At 43.9% G+C, this 18,829-nt stretch overlaps 1 protein-coding gene across 3 annotated transcripts in view; it reads right to left on the bottom strand.

The window, feature by feature from the left end:
* The window catches only part of IKBKB (inhibitor of nuclear factor kappa B kinase subunit beta), an 81,355-nt gene that overhangs the window by 44,893 nt on the left and 17,633 nt on the right, over positions 1-18,829 (bottom strand). For all 3 annotated transcript variants that reach the window (XM_049631497.1, XM_049631498.1, XM_049631499.1), the window contains exons 3-5: positions 15,961-16,055; positions 14,432-14,549; positions 11,776-11,845 (exon numbers count right to left, since the gene is read on the bottom strand). In XM_049631497.1, the coding sequence (XP_049487454.1) occupies positions 11,776-11,845; positions 14,432-14,549; positions 15,961-16,055 (283 nt within the window). The remainder of the gene's footprint in view (positions 1-11,775; positions 11,846-14,431; positions 14,550-15,960; positions 16,056-18,829) is intronic.

Raw genomic sequence — 18,829 nt, 5'->3', positions numbered from 1 at the left:
GGGAGACACAGAATCGGAAGCAGGCTCCAGGCTCTGAGCCATCAGCCCAGAGCCCGACGCGGGGCTCGAACTCACGGACCGCGAGATCGTGACCTGAGCCGAAGTCGGCCGCTTAACCGACTGAGCCACCCAGGCGCCCCTGGGCACATTTCTTAGACGGTCTGCCTAGTGTGTAAATAATTGACTTTTGTTTGTGTTACATGACTGGTGACTTCATTGAAAATCTGCACAATTCAGTTTTAGATCTGGATTACTTCAGTTGACCTTTGCAAAGGTTTTGTCTGTGTAGAGTGGTTGTTTGATTGGTTTTACCCTATTAGGGCTTGGGTGTGTTTTTTTTTCCCCCACTCTATATTGAAGTAAAATTATACTAAAAGAAAAGAGAGGTGTGTGTTAATGCTGAGTGGGCTGGTTTAGGTTTGACTTCTTTGTTAACAGGCTTTGTTAACATTGAAATGTTAGATGATGCATCCTGAACACGAAGCTCTTCAATTCTAAAATCTTCATTTGAAGGCTTTTTACTTAAAAAAAAAAAAAAAAAAAAAAAAAAAAAAAAAAAAAGGCTTTTTACTTGAACCCAAACCAAAGTACACTCATTGCCTCTTTTCTAAACGTTCAGGAATAACCTATCACTGATTCAGACTTTTCATAATTAGGGAGGATCATTTGCCTACCTTATAATAACATGACATTGTGTTTATTTTTAAAACTGGATTTTAAAAATTAGACAGTATAAGTAACAGTAAGGAGTGAGCCACTTTTTATGGGTACCCTATAGTTTTATAGTTCTTTTTTTTTTTTTTTTTTAATTTTTTTTTAACATTTATTTATTTTGAGACAGAGAGAGACAGAGCATGAACGGGGGGAGGGGCAGAGAGAGAAGGAGACACAGAACCGGAAGCAGGCTCCAGGATCTGAGCCATCAGCCCAGAGCCTGACGCGGGGCTCGAACTCACGGACCGCGAGATCGTGACCTGGCTGAAGTCGGACGCTTAACCGACTGAGCCACCCAGGCGCCCCAATATAGTTCTTAATCTAAATTTAAAATTTTATATTTCTTCCTTATGGGAAAAACAAGCCACCATATGCACAGAATACACCGTAGGTTGGATTGGCTCTCCCACAGCCTCTGCGGTGAATTCCAAGAGTATCAGCCACTATCATCTTCCTCCTGTTGTTTCAAAAAAAATTTTTTTTGTACATTTTGGCTACAGTATTGGTGGTAGAATATATTATAATATGGATCATCTATACTTCTGATCTATTACTAGACCTCAACCACAGCCTTCTTTTTCCTCTTCCACCTCTTTGCCTGTAGGATGTACTGTATGTAGTCATGCACTTTGTATTAATATATTAGAAATCTACAAATGTGTTTTGTACTTTTTATACTGTTGGAGATTTACAATCAAAAGTTTTACTAGGATATTGAATAAATTTAGTCTTACTAGAAAATAAAAAAAATAGACATGTCTTCAGCATTATCAGCATTAAATATAATGCAGACATACAACATTTATTCTACATGGGTTTACTAATCAAATAAACTCGTATTATCTATATGATAATATGATATGAATATATGTTATCTATATTATATCATCAATAGGAAAAATAATCGGATGATGGCTGTCTTTGTCTAATGTCTCATAAAGTCTCTGTGGGTAGTCTAAACAAAAGTGTATGCTTCTAAAAATTATTAAATATATTCATTCATACATTTGCCAACATGAAGAATGCTGGTTTAACATGCAGTTCACAACAGCTTACATCTCAGTTTTCACTAGAAATTAGTTTGAAGGGTTAAAAATTCTAAATAATATGCAGTAAAAGCTACTGGAAATAATAAGAGAAACATCTCTGTACACAAGGAAAGGAGCGTGTGTGTTTTCGGTAAGAGAAGCTATGAGGAACAGAGAGGCATTTTTGTTAAGGGAAAAGAAATTTTGTCCTTAAGTGAGGTTACTTCAGAATGGGAAAGTGGGAAAAACACAGGACAAAATATGAATGTAAAAAAGACCTAGAATGTTTGTAAAAAAGGAATATTGGGAAAGGAATTTTATGTGTGGTCAAGTTGGCTAATATTAAAATTAATTTATCTGAGGGGCGTCTGGGTGGCTCAGTCAGTTGAGGTCCATCTCTCTTGCTTTAGGCTCAGGTCATGATCTCATCATTGTGGGATTGAACCCCGTGTGTGCTAGGTGTGGAACCTGCTTAGGGTTTTCTCTCTCCCTCTCTCAAAAAAAAAAAAAAAAATTATTTGAATAAAAAAGGAGTATCAATATCAAAAATAAGATGGTACAAAATTTGAATTTGGTTTCTCTCTTTTAAAATGGCAAAGCTTTCTTAGACTACTGATCTAAATAAAGTCTTTCTGACCCTGAACTAACTAGAATTTTGCAGAGGGCTCCCGGAAGATCTCAAAAGATTTCTTCTCTCTCTTTATACAAAAGGGTATGTGAAACTAATTGGGTTTATTTGCTATGTTAAATTATATGGGAAGCATTGTTATATGAGGCGTAATACTAAGCTTTCTTTATATTATATTTCTGTAGGTATGTAAGTGTTCCAGAAACTGTATGAAATTCCTGGATCTCTATGTTTCCTATAATAATGTTATCAATAATAATTCCAGTTATTATACTAAAATGTTGTATATCACAGAAATTACTCAATTCCCTTATCAAATAAACTCTCGTCATTTTTAAGTCTTCATCATTTGCAGAAAGTTACTATTCTATTCTCCTACTCTGATGCTCTTATGGAAGTGTTTCTGCAGAAGTACTTCAAAGAGAATAGGTTTGTACTTGGGAAAGAACTTTGGCAAGTACAGGTTTCTGATAACTTTATGATCATAAAATTGTCCTCAGTAAAAATTTCCCGAATTAATCGGAGAACTGGATTCAAGCAGAACAAACATTAATTAAATGGGATTGAATGACCTGAGGAGGAGGATTATGCCTTTTGGTTTGAAATACTGCTGGTTCCTCGATGTTTTGTTTTCCTTTCCAGATTTAAGGAAACCTTCTTTTTATTTTTTTAAAAAATTTTAAATGTTTATTTATTTTTGAGAGAGAGAGAGAGAGAGAGAGAGAGAGAGACAGAGTGTGAGCAGGGGAGGGGCAGGGAAAGGGGGAGACGCAGAATCTGAAGCAGTCTCCAGGCTCTGAGCTGTCAGCACAGAGCCCGACGCAGGGCTCAAACCCATGGACCATGAGATCATGACCTGAGCTGAAGTCAGATGCTTAACAGATTGAGCCACCCAGGAGCCCCTAAGGAAACCTTCTAAGCTATGCCTGACTTACAGCAATTTTATAAAGCATACCTTTGTAACAAAGGTATGAATGAAACATCTACTTTTTCTCCTTACCTGGTCCCTCCAGAATCCGGAAACTCTTGAGTATTCTTTTCATGGTAATACAGCTAGGTATTTGATAAGTCCAATAAGACACTGTTCTCCTTGTAACAAGACACAGTTAAAAACTTGGGCTATATTATCGAGGCCTTGACTGAAATGTTACATTTAAGAGAGATGTGTGTAGACTCAGATATGGCCAGACAGCTTCAAGGAACTGCTTGGAAAAATCACTGGGTACCTTGCTTATAAAAGGTTCCTAGCAGTCTTACCAGATGACTAAGAAAGGTCACTTACTGGCAGGCCCAGAAACCCCAGGATATTTAGGGGAAACTTGAGAAGAGAAAATTCACCTAAATTATAGGTACTGCAGGTAAAATCTGATGATAAATCCTTGGCTTGGCTTCCTGGCCTCAGAGACTGAAGAGTTCAATCTCATTCTTTATGAAGAGGTCCACAAAGCAGTCTTAAAAGGAGCTTTTATGGCTAATCACTATTCTTGCTACACTGCCATAAATAATCAGGCCAAGTTTAATGCAAACACATTAGTTTCACTGTGATCATTTTTAATTTAAAAAATGGGGATAACTGTAGAGAGAAAAATTGTTCACACTTTTGTAGATATTAGATTCTAGTCCTGTTAATTTTCTTTGAGGTTTTGTTATATACCCATAAACTAGATTGGATCCTAAATTCTTCTAGTTTCTTCAAATATTTGGCTATGATTCTCCAAACTAACATTTCTAATTTTCTTCCACCCATCTAATTTGGAATCAATAAAGACAAAGACTGCCCTTCAGTTTCCTTGGAAGAGACTACACCAGGTCTTCCTCTCCCAGATGGCAGCCAGGCTCTCTGACCAGGAAGAGAAATAGCTAATACCAAGGTAGACTACTCCCACCCAAGTCACTAGAGCAAGACTTCATACTTTAAACATGAAATCCTTTCTTCCTCCTTTTCTGTCCTTTACTCTGGCATTGGCCTGGAAAGATAACACCATCATCTGTATGTCCCAGGCCATTGCTAAGGGGGTAATCCAACCTCCAAACAACTGTTGGATGTACCACAATGCCGGTGATTCTGTAACTCTGTCACAAACTTCTGATTTCCAATGTCCCAGTTTCTCTGAACAAACTCTACTCCATCTCTATTGCATCAGACTCTCTAACCCTGGGGGTCCATTTCCCATTCTCTGGTTAACAATCCCAGGGTACCCAGGGAAGCTTGCATCCAGGCTCTACACAAAGAAAGGGACACAAGGCAAAGGTAACCAGAATAAAAACCACCTGTGTGGTATACAGACCCTTAAATTTTACTGGCCTTCATTCCAGTCCTGTGCCAAGGATCCAAATGGGAATTACCAGGAAGCATTCACGATTCAGTATTAGCTCCCTTTGGCAGATCCTTGCTTTCCTGGCTAGGAGTACATATGAGGCTATTATCAAGAAACTCTCCTTAACTCTTAAAGCAATAGCTGCCCAACAAAAATCTTTAGACTCTCTGCGCAAAGTTGTTCCTGATAATAGGACAGTCCTTGATTACCTTTAAGCTGAGCAAGGTGTCTGTGCTACGGCCAACACTACTTACTGTGCCTGGATTAACACTTCAGGGAAGTTGATACTCAGCTACATAAAATCACTGAACTAAGCCACTTGACTTAAGAAAGTGACTCAACACGGTCTGTCTTTATTTGATTTTGATTGGGTTAGGTCTTGGGGGCCATGGTTTTGAAGCACACTCCAGACGTTGGGAATTACCCTGTGTGTAAAAATCATAGCAATCTCCCTAGCGTGCTGTATTTCCTCAAAAAGTTGTAAATGCATGTTCACAGCCACTAATCATCAAGTGATTGCCCTAAGACTGGAATGTCAAAAAAGGAATGAGGAGAATTACTGACTGAAAAAAATGTGAACCTGAAGCCATGACCTGTGCATTCCACATAGACTCAGCAAAAAGAAGTCATGACCTATGAATAATCACAGAGCGTCAGCAAAAACTGTTAGAACTTCAGAGCAGTAGCTGGGAGTGACACTGATGCCTTAAATTTTGATCACATCTCTCAGTTAAGCTCAAAGTCTGATCAAAAGGGAGGAACTGTAAAAAAGAGACAACAGGCCTAAAATGGAGTCAGTCACTTGTGCTAAGCCCATGTCACAAAACTGAAATTTAAGGGGGGCGTCTAACCTAACTGTAGCCTCAGCCTCTGCCAGGAATGTAATCTTAGCCTGGAATTACCTGGTCTGCACTAATAAGGTAATCTGCCTGATGGGGCCCCTGCCATCCTCCAAAGAAAGGTGACCTTACCTGAAACAATCCACTCTTTGCTAGTGACTTCCTTGTCCTGCCCCCTTCTGCCTATCAAAGTCTTTCATTTTGTGCAGCTCCTCAGAGCGCCTTTCTGTTTGCTAGATGGGGCGCTGCCCAATTCATGAATTGTTGAATAAAGCCAGTAAGATCCTTAAAATTTACTCAGTTGAGATTTCTTTTTTTAACATTTAACACTACTATGTGCCAGTCACTCTGGTGTCACTGGACTTTCCAAACAAAACAGATTAGAAAGCCAAGTGTGAACATGTGGAAAAAGATTTAATCTGGCTGAAGGTTTCTCAGCTAAAATAGCCCCCCAGGAAGGTAGCGAGGCAGTCACACCAACTGCTGAGAGAAAAGTGCACAATCGTTCTCATTTGTTCGACAAGTGCTAATGAAGTGTCTTGTGCTTCCTAGGTATTGTGGGAAATCTGACACCGAATCAAGGCATTTTCTTCACTCACTGCAGAGTCTGGTCAGCGGCCCCCAAAGCCAGAAGTCAGTCCTCAAGGTCAGCCACAGGCAGAGATCCAATAACAACAGCAGAGACACCAAGTACCAAGTGAGCACAGGAGGCAACAGGGGAGAGGAATGCCATGAGGAGAGCCACTGTGAGTGACGGGTCAGGGTGGGTCTAAAGCTGTGTCCCGAAAGACAGGAAGGCTTCGGGTCATTGGGCAGGTGCAGGAGCAGTGTTCTTTAGAATGCCCCCCTTTCGGCAGCGCCACGTGCAAAGGCTAGCAGGAGGGTTGAAAAGGGGGTTTTGAGAGCCACATACCTGCTAAGCTGGTGACAGCGGATTGAGAGAAATGTGAAGCAAAGAGGTTTAGCCTTGAAGGATTATGATGAAAGTGTCCTTTCAAAAGCATGAAAGATGGACGAGTAAGATGGGGCTAAAGAGGTCAGGTGAGGGATCATTGCAGTGATTTGCTATAACACTGAATTAGTGTGGGCAGTGGGAACAGAGAGGGAAAACAGGATATGTGGCATGAAGGAGGGCTGAAAGGCTCTGGAGCCTTTAAATGGGAGGGTATGGAACAGGAAGAGGGCAGGTTCTAAGAGATGAGATTCAGAATTGGCACTCATGGCTAGGTTACTGATGGGAAGATGGGTGGTGACACAGGAAAGGGATGCCAGGAAGGGATCTGGCTTAGGCAAGAAGTCTAGGATTTCCATTTGGTAATGATTTGTGGAGAAGTACATAGACATGGGTATGGAGCTGAGGATAAGGCTCAGGGTTGGATACACAGACTTTGGAGAGAATATGGTTGATAAAGATGTCACGAGAACAGCCTGGCAAACAGAATATTAAAAAGCAGTAGGCAATCAGTTCAGGTGCAGAGAGAGACAGAGGGGATGGAGCAGGAATGAACAGAAAGCATCAAGACAAAGCTCTGGGGAAAGGAAATGCACTAGGGGAGAAGTGAGAGAAACCGGGCCATGCAGTCAGGCTGGGATGGAATGTCAAAGACATTCTGGGATGCCCATTCTGAAAACCTACCCTCTGAATAATGAAAATAGAATATTTAGTTAGAAGGGAACTTAGAGATCACCAAGCCCAAACCCTTGATTTTAAGTTTGAGAAAACGTAAGCCCAGAAAGTTACCCAGTTTTCCACAGAGAAGAAATGAAAAGATAAATGGACCATAAGGTACTTGCCTGAGGTAACAGCTCTGGGAAAATGGAGAAGCCAGGACTAAAAGCCAGTTGTCTTCTCTTCTATTATTATTATGTTCATTTATGCTTCCCAACATACTTTATATACAAATGGTCTCAATTTCTGACATCGAGTAGTCCCCTTGTGTTATAAATCCACACAATCAGAGAAACACTAAATAAATTTTGATTCCTAGGATAAGTTCTCTTCCCTAAAGCCCTGTATTCTCTTTGAAATCCTCTCTGCTTTTTAGTGTTGAGGTACTGATGCCTATAAGGAGCAGCTCAAACAGGGACAGAGATGGTGACTCAGAGAATGAAGCACAGATGAAAATGGGGAGTGGGGTTCCTGAAGGTTCAGAGGACAAGATGGTCAGTCCCCACAGTAAACTGGCCATCTGGAAAATCAAGGAAGATCTACTCAGACTTAAGATCTGATGAGCCCATGGTGATCACACAACTGGCCCACCCAACTGGCCAGGGCACAGGCAGGTCCCCGCCTGACAGTGGAGACACGGGCGTCCAGAAAGTGTCAGTCTTTCCCTCAACCTTGAGCGCTCAGCAGTTTGCGCCTCTGCTGGCAGAAGGAAATACACTCCAATGTTTTCCAAAGGCTAATGAGCAAGAGTGTTTAAATAGACTCCACTTAGATATAACTTCCTTGAGCTATTTTAGGGTTACATTATGCGGAAATCCAGATCATTTCCAGCTGCCTCTGCACCTGTCCCCAGATCACTTACCAGCATAGGAGAAACTGTCTAATAGGTCTGTCTGGCCTTTGTGCTCACCAGGAAACTGCTCATTTTCTCCTATGTATTCTGCAGTATCTTCTGGGCCAACTTAAAGTTCACTGGAAAAATCCTTTCTATGTCTATCTATTACCATGATACAGCTCTGAGTGGGCATCTCTGTAAGGTTTGTGGCTCAGAAGAAGTTTGGTTAAAACAGGTTTAATCCAGAAAAGAAGGCCATGAATTCTGGACCCAGTGGTCAAGGGTGTGGCTCTACCACTTATCTGAAGTCAACCTGGCAGAGAACAGCAGTGGCAACTCCAACAAAGGGAACACGGGGCCAGCACTTGGAACAAATTGGAACAAAATATGCTAAGGAAATGTTTCAGAATACAAAAGAGTTATGTTATATGAGCTCCGGGAGATGCCTCTGAACTCTGGCTCAGTGACGAGATCCTTGCAAAAGAAATAAACTTGATGAATCTTGTACACAAATCAGAAACGGAAATGAAAGTAAAATACAAGCTTATCAACAACCACAACCACAACACAACCACAACATCAGGGGATGGGATTGCTCCAAAAGGTGACGGACACAGGAATAGGTCTGAAGATGAACCATGTCCAGGAAGGGAAGTCTCACAAGGCAACCCTCTGCCCGGCTCACCGGATCCCAAATAAGGGTGACTGAGGTTTTTCAAAAGGGATGCTATTAATCCAAATCCAGAGGGGGAAGGAAATGAGAAGGAAATGAATATTTGCTGACCGTACATTACGCGAGGAGCAGAAAACACTGTGCTGGCAGCTTCTTGTATATCATCTCATTTTGTCCTCATAACCATTCTAATGAGGTGAGTGAGTCTCATTTTATAGCTAATAAAACAGATGTTCTTAAAAATTAGGTAACATGACTAAGGTCACAATGCCAATAAGTGTAAAGGCAGGTATTTCACCTGGGACTGTTAATAAAATGTGGACATCATCTTTTGTTTTGTTTTTTAAATAGGTCCTTACTCTTAAAAACTGAGAACAAACTGAGGGTTGATGGGGGGTGGGAGGGAGGGGAGGGTGGGTGATGGGTATTGAGGAGGGCGCCTTTTGGGAGGAGCACTGGGTGTAACCAATTTGACAATAAACTTCATATATTGAAAAAAAACAGAAAATTATACATAAAAAAATAAATTAAATAAATAAATAAATATGTCCTTAGTTATTTTAATTTCCTTTCCGATTTATTTCATTCACTTGACAAATATTTACAGAGAGGCTACTATATAGGATACCACTATTCTAGATGCTGGAGACACAGCAATGACTAAAATCTCTGCTTTCAAGAATTTCATCCTAGAGTATTAGTACTTCATGGCCTCATTATTTCCAATTTTGGGTCACAGAGAGGAAAGATAGGGAACCAGTGACCTAAAGAATTTTAATATACATCCGCCTATAGGAGGGCTGAATTGCATGCACACTCGGGAGTTTACCAATCTTCATTATTCTGACTTATATATAACTTAAACACACACCCACAACTTCAATAGATAATATGAAAGCTATCACACAAGCCAATGGTAACGGCATACAAAATGTGCCCAGACCAAAGAATATGCAATCAGTAGATGCTTTATTAACATCACTACAGAATCACTTAAGGAAGTAAAAGCTTTAGGAGGAAGTAGAAAGTTCTGTGTACTCTAGCCAAGAAATTAAAGACTTTCTTCATAACTATTTGCTAATATAATCAGTGAAAGAAAAATATTTGAGAGGATAACACTTAAAAAAAAATGACTTAAAGCTTGGGGCACTTGGGTGGTTCAGTGGTTAAGCACTGGTCTCTTTTTTCGGCTCAGGTCACTATCCCAGGGTTGTGGGATCAAGCCCTGTGTCGAGCTCCACACGAAGCATGGAGCCTGCTTAAGATTCTCTCTCTCTCCCTCTGTCCCTCTCCCCTGCTCATGTGCTCTCTCTCCCTCTAAAAGAAATAAATTAATTCTAAAAAATGACTTAAAGCTCTAACCAGAGAGAAATAAAATAAGTTTCCCATTAAGAGCAAAAGAATATTCCTCAAACTACTAACCAGCCTTTAGCCCAACTCAAGAGAATAAATTAATAATTTGGCCACTGGGGTAACAAGACAATCAAGTGTTGTCTAAGCAAAATGTCAAGAAAACAGGTGGGATTCTCAACTGATAGACTAGGCCCTCTAGATAGACAGAGAGGGCCCTTCCAGTAGACTCACACAGGCCAACTCATGAAGGAATCAGTCTGGCTAGTGGTGGACGCCCACTCAAGTCAGATAAAACTGGTGCAATATCAACTTGTCCCCACTGTGAACTCCATCCAAGGGACAAACACAGGATTCAGAGGGAGATGGAATTTTCTATGTCAGACTGTTTGGATCCTAACTTTATGTCATTGCTGGACTCTCCCCGCCTTCATTCCCTTTTTGCCCACCCTCTATGAAGAGTGACAGAGGGTAAGGGAGAGGTGGACCCACACTAGGAAGGCAGAGTGTTTCAGAGACTAGAGGCTCACCTACCCTTCCAGGGAAAGAGTTAGAAAACACAGCTTTACAGATGTGGCAAAATCGTAGCAACAGGTGAATCCAGCTGAAAGGTATGTGGGTTTCACCGTACTACTCTTTCAACTTTTCTACATATTTGATATTTTTCTAAAAAAAAAAAAAAAAAAAGTTTGAGTAAACGAAAAGATAAAAGCATGTAGCTTCAGAGAGGCTGAGATGGAGAGGGTTGAAAAGTGGTATCAATGCCCATATCTAGGGGCAACTAGTCACTCAGTGACAAACTCTGGATAACTCTAAACTTTATAAATTATCAATCTGTACCAACAATCTTGGAAATTAAAAAAATAAAGAAAGAAAAAAAGGAGGCTTAGGGCCTGGCCTGCCTTTCTTTCTTTCTTTCTTTCTTTCTTTCTTCCTTCCTTTCTTCCTTTTCTTTCTCTCTCTCTTTCTTTCTTTCCTTTCTTTTTTAATGTTTATTTTGAGAGAGAGAGAGAGAGAGAGCAGGGGAGGGGCAGAGAGAAAGGGAGAGAGAATCCCAAGCAGCCTCCACGCATCAGTGCAGAGCCTGATGTGGGGCTTGAATTCACAAACCGAGAGATCATGACCTGAGCCGAAAACAAGAGTCAGACACTTAACCAACTGAGCCACCCAGGCATCCCTGATGTCTGTTTCCATAGGCTGGAACCATGTGCTGACCTAGAGCGGGCACCAGGGTCCAGGAGACAGTATCTGACCTCTGTGGTCTGAGGTCACTCTTCTCCCTGATCTACACTCTACACTCCCTCAGAGTGTAGCAGACACCCTCATCTGAGGACACTAACAATACCAAAGGATTGAACAAGAGCAGTTTTTCCTATGCTGTCAATGTGCAAGTGGAAAAATTAGTTGCCAAGGGATGAAATTCATTCAAATGACAACGTATTCTATTGCTGGCCTTTCCAGGAAAGCAGGGAGTGGAGCTTTTCAATGAGAAAGGAAATCTGTTATTCTATATACATCATCATTCACTTCATGACTTAGTCCGGAAGGAAGGGAAATCTATTTGAGTTCAGCGCCTGCCTGACTAGCCCCTTGGTGACAACCCCACCCTCTGTAAAGAACAGAGGACCAAAATATCTCCCCTCTGTGCTCCGCAAGAACTCACAGGGGCACCACACACCCTCCGTGGAGACCATGACCTGACTTCCAGGGCTGGGATTTACCAATGTCACTCAGCAAGGTGAGGATGGCTCCTTCCCGCAGGCCACAGCAGTTCTCAAACTGGTTCAGGTACTGTCAAGAAGTTGAAAAGAAGCATCAGAGTAAGCAGTCCCCTACCACCACCAAGTCCACAGTGTGTCTTCCCAGCTGAAGTCATGCGAGTGCTAACCCCAGCCCTGGGCTTTGAGGACCTAAGGCTGTCAAGACAGCCTGGGCAGCAGGTGGAGGAAGGAGGAAGCAGCAGTGCAACTCCCAGAAGTACTCCCGTACTCATCGGTGAGGTGTCTGAGTCATTCTAAGATGAGAGATTTTTCTCACCTGAGCTGCAGTTCTGAGGGAGGCAGGCCAGAGGCCACACTCGGTGACAATGGGACCACTACTTCCCAGAGTCCCACAGAGGACAGGGTGAAGGCACTCACTGAAAACCACCCTCTGACCATTTCCTCCAACGTGGCCTTGCCAGCGGGATGATGGTGGTGGTGGGGAATATTTAATGAGCACTTATGACATGCCCAGGACCTGGCTAACCTCTGCACAGATTAGCTCAGTAAAGCTTTACCTACATGGTCTCATTTCATCCTCCCACTGCCACTGAGGTGAGTATCTCACAGGTGAGGAGCCTGAGACTGGAGGGGTTCAGTGATCTGTCTGTTCACAAAGCCATTCCAGGGCAGTGCTAGAATATAAAGCCATGTCTATCTGAGGCCCAAGCCCAAACACTTGTCCTCTCTGCCCTCCTGGCCCTGGCTCAATATGCTGCTGGCAGCTGGCCTCGATTGAAGACAGCAGAGAAAATAACTTCCCACTCGAGGATCAAAGTTATTAACTAGCATTTATATCCAAGAATATCCAAGAGTCTGTTGCCTGAGCTGGGCATACACACTTCAGTCTTCTAATCAGTTCCTGCTTCCACATTTGCTCATGTGCTGGCCAAGCTTGCCTTTCTGTGCCCAGGGCAGTAGGTTTTGAACTCTTGAGAAGAGGGAAAGATAGGCTACCTCATTTGGAGAACAGAGAGAACAGAGATCCCAGGCCCTTTGGGCAGCAGCGCCCTCCCTGCGCATCCCCCTAGGAGGGAGCAGCATGGACAAAGGCCCCTCAGAGTGCAAGGGCTTCCTGCCTCCCACAGATCATCTCGTGCCCCATGCCAGGTCATTTACACTGAAGTGCGTCATCTTCTTCCATGGCTAACTGGCTCTTTGCTGCCTACACGATCAAGTCTCAAGTTCTCTGCTGGGCTTCAGAGCCCTCCATAATCTGGTCACATCTCACCAACCCCCCTCCCCCTGCCTTCTAAGGACCATCTACTCAATTGTAACAACATGACTCTATCCCTATTTTAAATAACTCATTTAGTAATCGGATGATTGTCAAAGGTTACGAAAATAAAGAGGAAAATCGAAGCATTGTCAAATTCCCCATTTCTCATCCGTTATCAGTTCCCTGCTTGTAGGTCATGCCAATGACTGTTCACATCCTGCTCTCACACTCCCAGGATCTGCCCACCTCCCATGGCAGGAGAAAGCCACTTGGGCAGATCAACACTCATGGAAAGTTTCCTTCACAAAAAGAAGGCGGAAGGGGTCAGAAAAGTAATGAGAACAGCCCATGATGCTGGGTCCAGGAAAATGCCATGTCAAGATAGAAGAAATGTCTGGGTATCCTGCCTAACCCCCCCTCCCCCGCAACCTGTTACAATATAATGGCCCTTCTTCTAGAGTGAAAAGTTAGGGGAAAAGTACACTAACAGAGCGATCTCTTTTTTAGCACAAAAACAACTCTGTTGTCCAGAGCTTTTATTTTTCCTCACACTATGTAGCATCATTTGGTTTCACAGATGGATAGGTGGCCCACAGTGGGGCTCCCACAGACTGTGACCAAAGCAGCTCTGCCACTGCAGCCATGTGAGGCCTGGTCATCGGCCTCAACATTCTGGGCCATGACATCCATCCTTCACATGGGAATCATAGTTTTACCAACATCACAGGGTTGTTGAAAATCAAACAAGGCAACATATAAAAGCAGGTGGTGTTTCAGACAATGCTGGGGCGGTGGGCAGACACGACCGTACCTGAGACAAGGGGCTGCCGTCAGGCACCCTGAAGTGTACGTCCTAGCAAAGAGAAGTTAATGTGCTAGAGGGACAAATGCCCAGCAGATGAGTCAGTGGTGGCTCTGGGGTTTCATCCCAGTCCCCTGATTACTAAGCCAGCCCCTTCCTGTTCTACTCTGTGACCCCGTGTGCAGTGCCACCACATCAGTAGGAGAAAATCCCTCCTAATAAGGACAGCGGTGACACTGACACTAAAGGACTGCAGTGGCTCTGACATGCCTAGGGAAGAAAAGTTTGTTTTGGAACTTGTCCAGTCCTTCCCCATCCTCAAAACCTGGTGATCTTTTCCTTGTCATTTTAGTAATCACTGTGCAGGACATACAGCAAGCCCTTCCCTGCCTTTCTCGTAAGAGCTTCTGATTCAGTCTCTTGATTCACATCACACGCTTGTCACCCCACCCTGAGCATGGATGAGGGGGATCTGAGAAGGGAAAGCAAGCCAGAGTCACCGTGGCTGCCTGAGCTTCCTGGTGATAAAAGGGGTGAAAGGCCTCTCCACCACTCCCTGCCCAGACAGGCTGTGTCCCACCACCCTGAAGTCTCACCTTTCGGAGATCTCCTCCTTGGCAGTACTCCATGGCCAGCAGAGGCAAGTCATTGGGAGCCAAGTTCTGCATCCCCTCAGGGACATCCCGGGCAGCTACCACATTGGGGTGGTTCAGCCTAGGAAGGAGAAACCAGTGAGGGAGACACCCAAACTTCAGGCTCAAACCCATTTCCTGCTCTGTCCATGTATCAGCAAAGCTTTACAACAAAGGCCTGGACTGGCTCAGGGCCCTCAGGAATTAGCAGGAGGACAGAGGTCAGGAACTGGCTATTTACCTTGGTGCCCGGTCAGTTAGCATCTACCCAGCTCTACTTTCAGCACCACGAGCGCAAGGACTGTGAGTGCAACATGTGCAACTGAATTTTCTTTAGAGTGCCTCATATCAAGTCCTCACTGTACTTCAAAACTGCTTCTAAAAGCAGAGAAGGTAGAGGGACTTCCAATCTCATGCCATTCCAGTGGGGATGGGGTGTGCGTGTGTGTGTGTGTGTGTGTGTGTGTGTGTGTGTGTGTGTGTGTAAACAAGGTGATGCCTCCCCTTTTTAAGAGGTTCATGGAGGGAGCACCTATTTGAGGTCTTGCAAAATGACTGGGTTGCGAGTATACCTCAACGCTTACCTAAACCCCTCACTACCTGGGAGGACAGCAACCATCCCGGGACTGACAGACAGCCCCTGTCTCCACACTAGAGGAAGAAGTATTGGTGATTGTTTTACAATGGTGGAGAGTCACACACCATCTTGGAATTGGAAATATAAGGGGGAAAAAGCATCTTTGCTGACAAAGGAAAATTCACTGTAACTGCTATTTTAAATTATTTAATATAACAAATAAAACTGACCAGGGGCGCCTGGGTGGCTCAATCAGATAAGCGTCCAACTCAGCTCAGGTCATGATCTTGCAGTTTGTGAGTTCGAGCCCCACATCAGGCTCTTCACTGACAGCTCAGAACCTGGAGTGTGCTTCTCATTCTCTGTCTGTCTCCCTCCCTCCGTCCCTCCCTCTCTCTCTGCCCCTCCCCTGCTTGGGCTCTCTCAAAACTGAATATTGGGGCACCTGGGTGGCTCAGTCGGTTAGGCGGCCGACTTCGGCTCAGGTCATGATCTCACGGTCCGTGAGTTCGAGCCCCGCGTCGGCCTCTGTGCTGACAGCTCAGAGCCTGGAGCCTGTTTCAGATTCTGTGTCTCCCTCTCTCTGACCCTCCCCCGTTCATGCTCTGTCTCTCTCTGTCTCAAAAATAAATAAACGTTAAAAAAAAAAAAATTAAAAAAAAAAAACTGAATATTAAAAAAAAAAAATAAAGAAGAAACAACTGACTAAAAGCACTTAGCAGCCACTCCTCTAGAAGTCATGTTATCCTGAGGGACTGAGACTTATGACTCTTTTCCAGAGGCAGCAGGTGCGGCTGTTGCTCCAGAGGGCTCTCTCCAGATGTCACTTCAATGCCCCAGGGCTCCTCAGCTCCTGCAGTCTCTTGGTCCCCCTACAATGATGGCCCTACCTTGGCTTGGTGCACTAGGCCCTCACCTTCTCATGATCTGGATCTCCAGGCACCACCGCTCTCGATTTCGGGGGCTGAGCTCCTGCCGGCACTGCTTGATAGCAATCTGCTCACCTGTTTCCTACAGAGAGAATGTGCACAGGGACAAGATTAGCAGCACTAACATCCAAGCTCACCCACAAAGCCATGAGTCAAATCTAAATTTGTCTCCTTAGGGCCCAAAGCACGGATCACATCACCTCTGGGATACCAAAGCCCACTTTGAGTATCCACTGATAGATGTCCCCAAGTCACTTGCCAGCCTGTTAGGCTGGCCTCCATACTTCCACCTCTCCCATGTTTCTCTCTCATTTCTACCCATCCAGAGTCTAAACCAAGGCCTTGTTTGGTTCCCAACTCCTCCATGAAACCTCTGCTGGCCATTCCTGCTGAAGAGATTTCTTTCTCACTCCTCTGAGCCCCAAATGCTAGATGGAACCATATGAAATTGCTAGTATTGACCATTTTGACCTACACAAATGGCATTTCCATATGATTCAACCTAACAGTTAATGCCACACTGCCATCCTGTTTCATGCAAGACTTTTGTGTCTCCAGGGGTGCCTAGGTGGCTCAGCGGGTTAAGCGCCAACTTTGGCTCAGGTCATGATCTCATGGTTCGTGAGTTCAAGCCCCCACGTCGGGCTCTGTGCTGACAGTTCAGAGCCTGGAGCCTGCTTTGGATTCTGTGTCTCCCTCTCTCTCTGCCCTCCCTTGCTTGAGCTCTGTCTCTATCTCTCTCTCTCAAAAATAAAATAAACATTAAAAAAAATTAAAAAATAAAAAAGTCTTGTCTCTCCAGAGAAAAGGCAAGCCTAGCATAGCAGCTGGAACGCAGGATGATTCAATTCAGCATTTACTAACTCTGTGACCTTGGGCAGAGTACCTGGTCCGACTCAGTTTCTTCATCTGTAAAATGACAATACCTACGTCCACCTTTCACAGGGCTATCATGAAGCTGAGCACCTAGCAGTGCCCAGCCCTTAGTAGGTGTTCAATAACACTACGAGGAGCAGACCTATGTCTCTTATAAGTGCTCCTGGCATTTAAAATCCTCTGAACCTTGGCTCTACCCTGCCCTTCCCAGCCACTCTCCCAAGAGTGCTCCACCCGAGGCATCTGACACTGTAGCTGGATTAGACCACCTATCCAATCCTGTGCTTTTCTAGTCTATGTTCTTGCTCATGTGGGTGCCCAGGCACGATACAAGCCCACCTCAAGGGGCTCTTACCCGGCTCTCCAAACACGCAATTCCTTCACTGCACATACCAACCAAAGACTTATTTTCTGTAGAGTCATAGGGTTATTTTCTCTTTGTTAATTTATAGGCTTCTCCATCTTCATGCACTTTAACCTCTTCCAGGGAACTAGGACAATGCCCTCAGCTGGGGGGTTGTGAATGGAAAAGAAGGCAATCAATAAAATGTTTTTGAATAATTAACTGACTGCCGGAGTCCTGAGGATTAACTCATCCCTTTTCCTTGGTGCTCTAGGCAGCACCAAGGAGCCCCAGGGGACAACCTGAAAGGGGAGGCTAACTGGCTGACAGCAGCAGGGACAGCGGCTCTGGCCTCGGGTGCTCTCACCACCACAGGGGGGTCACCACTATACTGCTGTCACCTCCTCAGGCTGATATGGAGGCCTCCAGGATAGCTGAGGGACAGCAGGTGCCTCTGGCTATGCCTTTGGTGGCACCAGCCTGAAAGCTGGTCCCGATGTCAGTGAGCAAGCTGACTTACACCAGTATCCTGTGTGTTCTGTGTACCTGCAGGGAGAACCTCCCCAACAGCCTTAAGTACTGGGGGAGAGCCACAGCCTGCATGATGGCTACAGGAAATCCCTCAACAAGAAAGATTTTAGAACGGTAGCAAAATTCTACTATTTGCCCAACTGAAGGATATTCTAGAGGCCCTGACAGTCCATTTTGTCAGTTTTGCCATTTTATGAAAATGCATATTGAAAAGAACCATAATTCTTGTAAGTGCAGCGATTCATATGATGCTGAATGGGACTTAAGACACATGGAAAACTGTAGCAAGATCTCCTGGTGTGCACGTGGCTGTCCTTAGGGCAGCAGAACTGCATCGCGGCCACACATTTACCAAACTGGCAATGACCTTGGTGGGAACACAGGCCCACCCAGTAAGAAAACGAAAAATGGAAGTCTCCAAACATGAGCAGAAATTGTTTAACCAAACCACTGTATCACTGATCATTAGATTAATCCCTAAAAGGGATTCAGAAATAAGGTTGAAGCGTCTTCTGACTACAACACCTCCACAATACTCTCTGAAGTTGCTTCTGTCAAATGCCACTACTGCTGTGGTTAAGCTGTGTGTTGTGCAGTTACCTCACCTGCCTAGTTTTTTTTTGTTGTTGTTTTTTTTTTAACAGCGCTATTGAAATATAATTGACATACCACACAATTCATCCATTTAAAGTATGCAGTGTAACAGTTTGGGGTATGGTCAGAGTAGTACAACTAAAACCACAATCAATTTCATCCCCCAAGGAAATCTTATACCCATGAGCAGTCACTCTCCATTTTCCCCCAGCCCTTTGAGCAAGTACAACCACGAATCTACCTTTTATCTCTATAGATTTGCTTGCTCTGAACATTTCATATAAATGGTATCACACAATACGTGGTCTTTTGTGATGGCTTCTTTCACTTTGCAACAACAAACACTCCTTGGTGCCGCCTATGGTAGCAGACATGGATAACCAGATTCTGCTGTATTATTCACACGTAGCTATTAGACCCTGATCTTTGGTCTAGATCCCGAGGTACTCTGAAGAAGAGCTCACCTCTTTGAAAACTCGTAAATCCTATTGTTACTGAACAAATTAGTACAG

The sequence above is a fragment of the Panthera uncia genome, chromosome B1 (assembly GCF_023721935.1).
Source record: "Panthera uncia isolate 11264 chromosome B1, Puncia_PCG_1.0, whole genome shotgun sequence".
Classification (NCBI taxonomy): domain Eukaryota; kingdom Metazoa; phylum Chordata; class Mammalia; order Carnivora; family Felidae; genus Panthera; species Panthera uncia.
The sequence above is the reverse complement of the archived record's forward strand: the minus strand, read 5'-3'. Positions and strand labels throughout refer to the sequence as shown.